We start from the raw sequence: 12,144 nt of genomic DNA, 5'->3' as shown, positions 1-12,144 counted from the left end.
CCCTTTCTTTTTTAGCATTATGTTCACAGAAGTACATTGGTTTCGGAATTATCACGGGCACGGTGGTTTACAATATCCATTTAGAGGTTCTCAGGAGAGCATGTAGCTTAGCTATTCCATTAGGCATTATTTGATTCATAAGTAAGTACATTTACTAGATTTACTCAGGACACGAAAGTTCGGTTTGCACCCCTGAAGAATGTCGCTACTTTTCCTATTTCGCGTGCGTCAGAGTTGGCGTCATCCTTCGCATCCGAGTTACCCTTGAGCGCATGCGTATTTACCCGATGTCGACGTCAGCTTTTAGAACATACGTGGCCTTTACATAGAGCAGTCACATAAATAGGTCTTCAGAAGAGAACTCCGGTAAGTCTACTAGAATTACCCTATCACATTAATTTACAGATCTATTTTTGTGTTGTTAATAGTTTAGAAGTTTCATCAAGACACGCATTGTAAGATCTTTACCAATATATTGTTTTCAGAAGAACAGTCGTTACAATGTAGCTATCTTTCATTGGCTGAGCTGCAGTATCGGCTACAGAGTAACTACCTATTTCAATGTCTTCACGAAATGTTAAACATTGGCACAAACCAGTGTGTTGAAATTTTAAGGCTACCCAAGCCTGAAGTTTATGGTACTGGTGTATAGGCTACTGAGCTACAGCAAAATGACACTAACCTAAAAGCTTACACTGTATTAGATGTATATATGCTGCTGAGTAGGCCTATACATTAACTTATAAATTGTATTTATTGTTCCCCCATTAGGATCAAAACCTTTCCAACATGGACCAAGTAATGCAATTTGTGGAGCCCAGCCGGCAGTTTGTGAAGGACTCAATAAGGCTTGTGAAGAGGTGTACCAAGCCAGACAGAAAAGGTAATCTATTTTATATCATAGTTATTTATCCTTATCGTGAATGGCTGGCTGTTGTGAATGGTCGACGTTTCTTAGACAACATGGTACCCTTATACTGTAAATAAAATGAAATGTAGTTAGTTACCTTTTGAGGAATTCTCACAAACCTCCCTTCCTAGCATGATGTCATCATAGATGCGTAGAACTGATTGGGCATATTTATTTGTATTATAGATCATTCCTTTCTGCCACTGTCTTTTATTTTCTGCTTTTATCAGTTGACGGTCCAAATCCATACATAATTTTTTACAATAATAATATCGTACATTTCTTGTATTGATTTAATGATTTGTTAGCCTCTGTTTGATCTAACTTCGTAAGGTAGCATTGTAGCATACAAAAGGTAGTGCTGAGTGATTAGTGCTTTTTGAGGTAATTTCGGTAAGATTATAAAAAATAAAACATCTGTTTTCAGTTTCGATGTAKAAAATAAAAAAATAATGCATTATGGGTTGAATGCTGTAACGACACAGAATAAAACAATTAATAAGTCCCATGATGGCAGTGACTGCCTAATACTGTTTATCACTTATTAACCAACATTTATTCACATTACTTTAATAAAATATTTCAGTTGTGTGTGTATAACATTTGATGACTTTATTATTTAATTCCAAGTCATTATCGCATCTGTATAAAGCTGCTGTCTCTCAAAATAACAATTGTATTAGTAAATAAGGCGCACTTTTATGACTGCTGAATACCAACTATCCATCACTTAGTTCATCTATTTTCTGGTAGAGATACCTCGTGAAGCAACTACACTCTCCCTCTCGTTCGCGCATTCTTTTCTCGTCTCTTCACTCTCCATGTCTTCCCCACACTAACCTAACATAGCAGGCAAAGAAACACACATACCGGACAAGGCACGCAATGGATTGTGGTCATTGTAGTTAATTATCATGTTTTCTTCACTAAACTATGTAGAATAATGGCCTGTTGGAAACTACTACATAAATCACATCTGGCCCCGAATGTGTGATCTCTCGAGAAACTGCTCAATGTGCGTATTAAGCACACCGAAATAAAACAAACAAAATGGAATTCACATAATTGTACTGCTCTCGGGTCAATTAACGTTAGCTGTTTTAAAAACCGAAAAATAACCAACATTTTGGTTAATCGCGATGCACTAACAGAAGGTAGCAAACTACATTGTTTTACAATAACAATACTGTACATGATTTGATTTAATGATTTGTTAGCCTCAGGTCAACCAAACTGTGTAAGGTAGCAGCCAACAGAATTTGGCCATGCAAAATCTGATTAAACTTTGTTATTTTTAATTTCAGAATTCTCAAAGATTGCAATGGCCACAGCAATAGGTTTTGCTATCATGGGTTTCATTGGTTTCTTTGTCAAACTCATCCACATCCCCATCAACAACATCATTGTGTAAGTATTAATCAACCGTAGCCTAGTATTACTGTAAATCAGTGCTATTCAACTATACTTCTATAGTTGCAGGGGGGCTGAGCATTTTTCAACATGCAATTATTCTTCAGAAGAACTATATATATATATATATATATATATATATATATATATATATAAAACTATGCACACACACCATATAATGCACTTAAATGTTGCTGAAAGTAATTTGGTCATTTTTCCCCCTCTGAAAACAAAGTATTTTGTCTTTATTGCCTTAACACACAGTGATAAGATGGACCAGCAGGCTATGGGATGCTCTATATTAGGAAACAAATGCGTACCAATGTATTTAAGAAAACCTTTGACTCTGGCCTTATTGCCATTAACTCAATAAAGGTTAAAAATCACACATGAAGATATAGCAATCCGGTAGCCTTATTCAACATTTCAGTCTAAAGGAAGTATGCTTTGAATTCATTTTCTCCAGACCTTAGTAGGGCCGGGACGATTCTTTTCCATGGCAAAAATGAAAACATATAGCAGACCAAACTATTTGGTCCTTTAAAAACATGCTGTATGTAAAATATTGTGTGCTATAGTTTGGGAAATAAATAAATGTTACTCTGGATGACAACATTATGTTTGTTTCCAAAAATTGGGGTGTTTTTCCTAAAAAAGTTAAAGCCACTTTGTGTTTTGTTTCCTTGCCTCAATACTAACGAGTATCGTGATACTGGTTTTGTCCCGGCCCTAATTATTTCCCAAGCTATAGAAGTCAATATTTTACATACAGCATGTTTTTAAAGGACCAAATAGTTTGGTCTGCTATATGTTTTAATTTTTGCCATAGAAAAAAATATTGCAACAATGGTATCATCACAGCCCAAGTTATTGTCTGTCTTTTTTTCTCATGCGTCCTTCTAACGAGTCCTGCCCACCTTGTGAGGGTCATAGAGGGGTGCACGTTCCTGAGAGTCTTAGCTTTCAGGAATGGGGTCATAATAGATGCTATAGTCCAAACCATTCTAACGCTAAAGAAAAATTCATAGGAAGAAAAAATCAAATTAATTTCCCATCTAACGCTAGAAACTACACTAATGGGCCTTGTAGCATTTGTCATTTTGGCAATAAACATAAGATTTTTGCATGGAATTTCCTCCCCAGATTTTTTAAATAATGTTCCAGAACTGATCAGGGGTCCAGTGTGAATTGAGAAAGGGCCCAATCAGGACTGTGCGCCGGGAAATTGAATAGCCCTTCTGTAAATCAATCACTGCACAATGATGATAGATGGCACTGTTCCTTCATGGCAATTGCTTTTTCATATTTTAAAACATTCTTATCTCTTTTAAATTAATTAATTGCAATCTTGTCTTGCAGTGGTGGTTGAATATCTCCCCGGACTGACTGACTAGCTGCAACAAGACATGGGCTCAAATGCCGAGAAGTGTTTTTTTTTTTTTTGTATATTATTATCTTCAGTTCATATTTGTTTGCTCTGTAAATAAATCTGGCTTAGTAAGAATTCAAATCTCTGGTGTTAATTTCCTCTAAATAACTGAAAATATGAACACTGATCAGGAGTGTTGGAATTCACCGTATTGTTTTGATGAACACATTATTGGTTATATTTCCTCTAATCTCATTCCCAGACACTTCCGCCCCAAATGCGCGAAGAGTCTGGTGGGCCAATGCATCAAACTTGGCATTAGTTAGCCAATACAGAAAGATCGGGAGAAACTCGTGACGCGTTGTCTTATTTGGCTTAATCTACCAACCAATTATCTCCCACAACACCTCCCCCCCCCCCCCCCATGTGTGTTTACAGATTTACGTCTTGCAGTCATGTGATTGGCTAAAATGAAATGAAAAATACTTTACTCAGTAAGGTCACTCCCATAGAATTCAATGTTCACTCCCACTAAGGCCAACTTTGAATCCTTGATGTCCCAGGCTTATATGCGCCGTGCGCTATTTTATTTTTATTTTTTACCTATATTTAACTAGGCAAGTCAGTTAAGAACAAATTCTTATTTACAATGACGGCCAAACCCGGACGACGCTGGACCAATTGTTCGCCTCCCCTATGGGACCAATCACGGCCGGTTGTGATACAGCCTGTGGACGATGTTATGTTTTCTCTAAGGAAGGACTAATGCTGTCTTCCATTACTGATATGATGACTGTACACCCTGAATGGATTGATTAAATCAAGTTCATTATCTTCTGTTTTTCATTTAATTCTAACATAAATGTAAGAGTTATTCCGGCTCAGTTTGTTTTGCACAACTTCACATCATAGTCAGATAAGATAAGCTTGCAGAGCTGCTGCTACACAAACTTTTTCTATTTACTATGTTCTCTTGTGTAGTCCCTGTTCCCTTATAAGGCTAGCAGCTAACATGACCTCTTTGTACACGGCAAAATCTTGAGAATCAGAGAGGATCTCTAGGGAATTCTAATTATGTGCGCCTGTGTGTTCCATATTATATGACTTGGATTTTCCTCCCCTCTTACTAACCTTTTACTGCTGTAAATATTGCAACACACACAAGGAAAACAGTAGAGCTGAAGGAACTGAATTTGAAACACTGTGGAAGGTTCAAAGCCCAGAGTGAGTGAATGTTCTATTCAGGCTTATGGATTTTAGGGCCAGAAGGGGGATATCTGTATGGATGACATTTTGAAGAGGTGAGTAAAATCATAAGCTTCATGTAATAAAAATCATATCCAAGTACTGTATGAATCATTGATGCTTTGGTTGCTGCAACATTGCCTACTGTGGTGTTTGTTTCAGAGCAATGGTGTGGAAAAGACCAATCAATAAGATATAATATCCCCATAAAATAAAATACCATTGACCTATTCTATTGAGAATAGGTCATACAAGCTGAGAGGCACAGGGAAGAGTTGATCACACAATTCACAAATATGAGCATTCACAACATTCACAGTAGGTGTACTTCACATATGGTGTAAGTCTTCTCCACTGAGACAGATAAGAAAATAAAAGTGCCGGGTGTAGGTCTTACCTTTTGAACACAAAAGGGCTTGTTTACGTTTGCGTAATATACACTGCTCAAAAAAATAAAGGGAACACTTAAACAACACAATGTAACTCCAAGTCAATCACACTTCTGTGAAATCAAACTGTCCACTTAGGAAGCAACACTGATTGACAATAAATTTCACATGCTGTTGTGCAAAGACCGGTTTGGCGTGGGTTAGTCATGGTGTGGGGTGGCATTTCTTTGGGGGCCGCACAGCCCTCCATGTGCTCGCCAGAGGTAGCCTGACTGCCATTAGGTACCGAGATGAGATCCTCAGACCCCTTGTGAGACATATGCTGGTGCGGTTGGCCCTGGGTTCCTCCTAATGCAAGACAATGCTAGACCTCATGTGGCTGGAGTGTGTCAGCAGTTCCTGCAAGAGGAAGGCATTGATGCTATGGACTGGCCCGCCCGTTCCCCAGACCTGAATCCAATTGAGCACATCTGGAACATCATGTCTTGCTACATCCACCAACGCCACGTTGCACAACAGACTGTCCAGGAGTTGGCGGATGCTTTAGTCCAGGTCTGGGAGGAGATCCCTCAGGAGACCATCCGCCACCTCATCAGGAGCATGCCCAGGCATTGTAGGGAGGTCATACAGGCACGTGGAGGCACACACACTACTGAGCCTATTTTGACTTGTTTTAAGGATTACATCAAAGTTGGATCAGCCTGTAGTGTGGTTTTCCAAATCCAGACTCCTGGGTTGATAAATTTGATTTCCATTGATAATTTTTGTGTGATTTTGTTGTTTCAGCACATTAAACTATGTAAAGAAAAAAGTATTTAATAAGAATATTTCATTCATTCAGATCTAGGTGTGTTATTTTAGTGTTCCTTTATTTTTTTGAGCAGTGTAAGTAGGCCTAGATAATTAGGCCTAGTCAAGTTTAATTAATGATCTGATGAGGTAAAGATGAAGGGAAAGGGGCATACCTAGTCAGTTGTCCAACTGAATATATTCAACTGAAATGTGTCTTCCACATTTAACATAACTCTGAATCAGAGAGGGGGGGGGGGGGGGGGGGGCTGTCTTAATCGACAACCACGTCTTCGGCACCTGGTGAACAGTGGGTTAACTGCCTTGCTCAGGGGCAGAACGACAGATTTTTACTTTGTCAGCTTGGGGATTTGATCCAGCAGCCTTCAAGTCATAACTACAGTAGCCCTACTCAATCTTTTCTTTCAAGTGTGTCCATCCACTGTTTGACTAAATTACACATATTATTCATATGGATAATGGATGAAAACCTCCTGAGGCAATAACAAATTAAACATTCAAATTAGAATTCTCCTTCAAGTTAGTGATTAGTCTGTGGCTCTGTATGAATATTTTATGTTGTATGAGGCGAGACTGTTATTCCTAACACTTTTCAACATTCCCCCTTTTTGTAGGCAGACTGCTGTAGCCCTCAGACCAGAGGCGTCATGTCCCTGTGCCCCCTTAGATATGTCTTCTTTAAAATATATGTATATACACTGTGGCCAGTTGATTAGGTATGCCCATCTAGTCCCTTTGCCTCCAGAACAGCCTGAATTCTTCTTGGCATGGAAATGTTGCTCACTTGGCATCAAGGGACCTAACGTATGCCAGGAAAGCATTCCCCACACCATTACACCACCGCCACCAGCCTGTACCGTTGACACCAGGCAGGATGGGGCCATGTATTAATGCTGTTTGCTCCTAATCCTAACTCTGCCATCAGCATGACGCAACAGGAACCAGGATTCGTTGGACCAGGCAATGTTTTTCCACTCCTCAATTGTCCAGTGTTGGTGATCGCGTGCCCACTGGAGCCCCTTCTTGTTTTTAACTGATAGGAGTGGAACCCGGTACGGTTGTCTGCTTTTGCTTTTCACATTTTATTGGTCACATACACATGGTTAGCAGATGTTATTGTGAGTGTTGCGAAATGCTTGTGCTTCTAGTTCCGACAGTGCAGCTATATCTAACATGTAATCTAACAATTCCACAACAATTACCTAATACACACACACATCTAAGTAAAGAATCGGAATAAGAATATATACATATAAATATATGGATGAGCAATGACAGAGCGGCATAGGCAAGATGCAATAGATGGTATAAAATACGGTATATATATGAGATGAGTATTGCAAGGTATGTAAACATTATTAAAGTGGCATTATTAAAGTGACTAGTGATCCATTTATTAAAGTGGCCAATGATTTCAAGTCTTTAAGTAGGCAGCAGCCTCTCTGTGTTTGTGATGACTGTTTAAATTAACAGTCTCATGGCCTTGAGATAGAACCTTGTTTTTCAGTCTCTCGTCCCAGCTTTGATGGACCTGTACTGACCTCACCTTCTGGATGGTARCGGGGTGAACATGCAGTGGCTCGGGTGGTTGTCCTCGATGATCTTTTTGGCCTTCCTGTGACATCGGGGCTGTAGGTGTCCTGGAGGGCAGGTAGTTTGCCCCCGGTGACGCGTTGTGCAGACCGCACCACCCTCTGCTGCAATAGCCCATCCGTGACAAGGACCAACGAGTTGTGCATTCCGAGATGCCGTTCTGCACACCACTGTTATACTGCGCTGTTATTTGCCTGTTTGTGGTCTGCCTGTTAGTTTACACGATTCTTGCTATTCTCCTTTGAGAACTTTAGGCTATCAAGTTAGAGTAGCTAGCTTGTCTAACTATTTTAGCTGGCATGCCTGCTGGCAAGGTTTGTAGACTTTAGAAAATAGACATACTTTTAACATAGAATGAAGCATAATGATATGGCTTTAGATAGCAGGAAAAGGCTGTTTCAGGTGTTTGAAAAATGCAAATTCTCCACCCCCCAGCCATGTTCACATACTTTATGCCCCTTCAGATTTTTTGGGGTGCATGACGGCCTTCCCACAGACTGCAATGTTATCAGTGCAGTAGATGTTATTAACCTATACATGTTTAGTTATATAGTTGCAGTAGGCTATGTTCAGAATTATTCAGTGAAATAACACAGATATAAAAATATATATATATATTGAGCGCCAACAACTCAACATAATCATTCTGGGCAGGGCTGTGCACAGACCTTTCAGGAGGCAGGTGTTCAACCTGACACCACCACCCATAAGGGCACTTTGGAGACTGGAAGGGCAAAGGGGCATGTGCTCTGTACAGGTAGAGCCATATGATTCAGATATGGCTGTGTTGTTATGGAAAGGAAGTGTGCGGGACGGTAAAGGGGTATAGAAAAAAAAACTCTAATTTCACGTCACCGAAGTGTGTCCCCTTGTGTATGTTTGGTGGACCATTCTACAGTTCACTATATCAATCTCATCTTTCAGAAGGCGGCTTGGATTTCTTTTTTGATTCAGTTAGTAACTCTGTTATAGAAGAAAAGCTTATTAAACTTTGTGATTCTGATATAGATAATACTGAGTTGGACCAAGCCATTAAACAAATGCCTATAGATATATCTCCTGAATTCTATTGACATTTTTGGCCTGATATTAGAGAGTTTTGCTTTTGGTCTACAAAGAGGGTATTGCTAATGCTATCTTACCTCCTTCTTTGAACCTGGGACTAATAGTTCTTATACCCAAACCAAAGAAGGACTCTCTTTACCTGGACAATTGGAGACCAATCACGTTGTTGGCAACTGACTATAAGTTACTAGCTCATGTCTATGCCAATAGGCTGAAAAAAGGTCTTGATGATATAATCAGTGAAACTCAATCAGCCTTCATTAAAGGAAGGTGTATCCATAACCATATACAATTGGTTTTAGATATTTTTGATTATATTGAGTTCATAGAAGATGATGGCTTTATATTGTTTTCAGAATTTTTTAAGGCTTTTGACACTAGAGCACAACTTTTTATTTAGAACTCTATACTTTTGGGTTTGGGGAGAATGTCTGTAAAGAGATAAGGATGATGTATAATGATATTAGCAGTTCGGTGGCTATGAGTAATGGCACATCCCCTAGTTTCTCTATTGCTAGAGGAATTAGACAGGGTTGTCCAATCTCCCCTCTTTTATTTATTTTAGCCACAGATTTACTAACAAATCTGAGAAATTAAAAGGGATCCATATTTTTGGTAAAGATAAAAATATCAGTCAATTTGCAGATGATACTGCCCTTTTCCTAAAGGATAGAGCGRCTATTCCCTTGGCTATTGACAGAATCAAGAAATGTTCTATAGCCTCTGGGTTGACTCTCAACCTTAACAAATTTGATCGCATGCCAATTCATTGCTGTGACTCTGTCACGCCCTGACCATAGTTTGCTTTGTATGTTTATATGTTTTGTTTGGTCAGGGTGTGATCTGAGTGGGCATTCTATGTTGTATGTCTAGTTTGTCTGTTTCTGTGTTTGGCCTGATATGGTTCTCAATCAGAGGCAGGTGTTAGTCGTTGTCTCTGATTGGGAACCATATTTAGGTAGCCTGTTTTGTCATTGTGGGTTGTGGGTGATTGTCTATGTGTAGTGTTTTTGTGTCAGCACTATGATTCGTTAGCTTCACGTTCGTTGTTTGTTATTTTGTATAGTTTCGTTAAGTGTTCTCTGTGTTTATTAAATTCATGATGAACACTTACCACGCTGCATATTGGTCCTGCGATCCTTCAAACTTCTCCTCCTCATACGAGGACGACGACGAACGTGACAGACTCCGTCAACATTGCCTCCATACCTGTTAAAAAGGAAGTTAAATATTTAGGAATTCTTATCACAAAAAAAATTTCAGATGGAGAATCTTTAAACATTGAAAATAGGATTAATTCCATGAGAGTTTCATTAAGTGTCACGACTTCCGCCGAAGTCGGTCCCTCGCCTTGTTCGGGTGGCGTGCGGCGGTCGACGTCACCGGTCTTCTAGCCATCGGCACTCCACCTTTCATTTTCCATTTATTTTGTCTTGTTTTCCTGCACACCTGGTTTACGTCTCCTCATAATTACTATGTGTATTTAGCCCTCTGTTCCCTCCATGGCTGTGTGGGGTATTGTTTATTTGTCGAGGTTGGCACGTTTCCGGCTGGTTAGCGCCAGGTTTTATGTATACCTGTGTTTTGTGGCAGCCTGTATTTTGTACTTTGTTTGTGGTACTTTGTGCTGCCTTACTTGTTTTGGGTATTTGGTTTTGGTGGCGGTGTTGCGTTCTCGTCTTACTATTTGCCTCAGTAAAGTGCTTCGTGTTCACTCATCTCTGCTCTCCTGCGCCTGACTTCCATGCACCAGCTACACCCACCATTGACATTAAGTCAGTGGCTGCAATGTGATATCTCAATTTTGGGTTATATTCTTTTGTCCAAGACAGATGGTTTATCTAGAATCATTTACCAAAGTCAATCCCTTTTTCTTTCTTCTAATAACATTTTTAAAAAGTAAATTCTGTTATATTTAGATTTGTTTGGAAGAATAAAATGAATTATATTCGGAAATCACAATTAGTGAAAGACTATGATCGTGGAGGTTTACAGGCTATTTATTTTTGAGTCGTTAGTGGGTGCTTTTAAAATGAAATGGTTGAAATTATGTCTGTCTAATCCTACCTCAATGTGGTATCATATCCCTAACAGTCTGTTTAATCAACTTGGTGGACTTGAATTCCAAATGAAATGTGATTTTGACCCTTCAAAATAACCTGTGAAATTTTGTGAAAGTTTCACCAGCAAATATTATTTTTCTGGAAAATGATATTCAAGCACAATTTTTCCACCCACAAACATTGATTTGTAATAATAGGGTTATTAAAATGAATGGGAAATCCATTTTCAAAGGCCTTTGGTTTGACAAGGGTATTCATGTTGTATGTGATTTGGTAGGCAACACTGGGGAGTTTTTGCCGTTTGATGAGTTCATTGGTAAATTTCAGGTTAATATTACTGAGAGAGAATATATGAAGGTTTGCAAAGCAATTCCGCTTCCTTTACTTGGACTTATTAAGAACACTTTGTTATATTATGAGGTTGTTCTCTCTTTTCCAAGTTTACAAATTTAATGACTTGAATCTTTTGGATAAAAAATGCAACAATAGATGGATACGATTGGCAGTTAGTGAAGTAAGTTTTGGTGATTATAATTCAATATATTGCTATGGAAGTGACCAACCCATGCTATGGTCAAAAATGACTACCTTTTACCTTACTTGTCCAGTTATCCCAAAAGTTAAATAAACAAATTTTAAAATATATTCTTCCATCTACCCTGTTCCTCTGATTCCGAATCTATAGAGCATTTATTTTTCATGCTGCCATTCTAGTTAAATGGATTGAAATTTATGAATGATTGTGTATAAAATCTCCAGAATTACCTACACTACCGTTCAAAAGTTTGGGGACACTTAGAAATGTCCCCAAATGTCTACATAGGCGTACAGAGGCCCATTATCAGCAACCATCACTCCTGTGTTCCAGGAGTGAGTATCTGGAGCATCAGCATTTGTGGGTTCGATTACAGCCTTAAAATGGCCAGAAACAAAGACTTCTTCTGAAACTTGTCAGTCTATTCTTGTTCTGAGAAATTAAGGCAATTCCATGAGAGAAATTGCCAAGAAACTGAAGATATTGTACAACACTGTGTACTACTCCCTTTACAGAACAGTGCAAACTGGCTCTAACCAGAATAAAAAGAGGAGATGGAGGCCCCGGTGCACAACTGAGCAAGAGGACAAGTACATTAGAGTGTCTAGTTTGAGAAACAGACGCCTCACAAGTCCTCAACTGGCAGCTTCATTAAAGAGTACCCGCAAAACACCAGTCACAACATTAACAGTGTCACGCCTTGACCTTAGTATTCTATGTTTTCTGTATTATTTTGTTCAGGTCAGGGTGTGACG

At 39.0% G+C, this 12,144-nt stretch overlaps 1 protein-coding gene across 3 annotated transcripts; it reads left to right on the top strand.

Annotated features, from left to right (window-relative positions):
• The first annotated feature begins 258 nt into the window (after positions 1–258).
• Positions 259–3,824, top strand: LOC111979821 (protein transport protein Sec61 subunit gamma). 3 transcript variants are annotated; one of them, XM_024010540.2, is made up of 4 exons: positions 259–366; positions 772–883; positions 2,215–2,317; positions 3,680–3,824. In XM_024010540.2, the coding sequence occupies exons 2-4, from the start codon at positions 790–792 to the stop codon at positions 3,687–3,689; spliced, it is 207 nt and encodes a 68-aa protein (XP_023866308.1). In that variant the 5' UTR covers positions 259–366; positions 772–789; the 3' UTR covers positions 3,690–3,824. The 3 variants fall into 3 exon arrangements, with proteins under 3 accessions (XP_023866308.1, XP_070304966.1, XP_023866309.1); XM_070448865.1 differs by lacking the exon at positions 259–366 and adding an exon at positions 384–455; XM_024010541.2 differs by lacking the exon at positions 259–366 and adding an exon at positions 470–545.
• Positions 3,825–12,144: the final 8,320 nt, after the last annotated feature.

Source organism: Salvelinus sp. IW2-2015, linkage group LG19, assembly GCF_002910315.2.
Source record: "Salvelinus sp. IW2-2015 linkage group LG19, ASM291031v2, whole genome shotgun sequence".
NCBI lineage: Eukaryota > Metazoa > Chordata > Actinopteri > Salmoniformes > Salmonidae > Salvelinus > Salvelinus sp. IW2-2015.
This window is presented reverse-complemented; position numbering and strand designations above follow the sequence as displayed.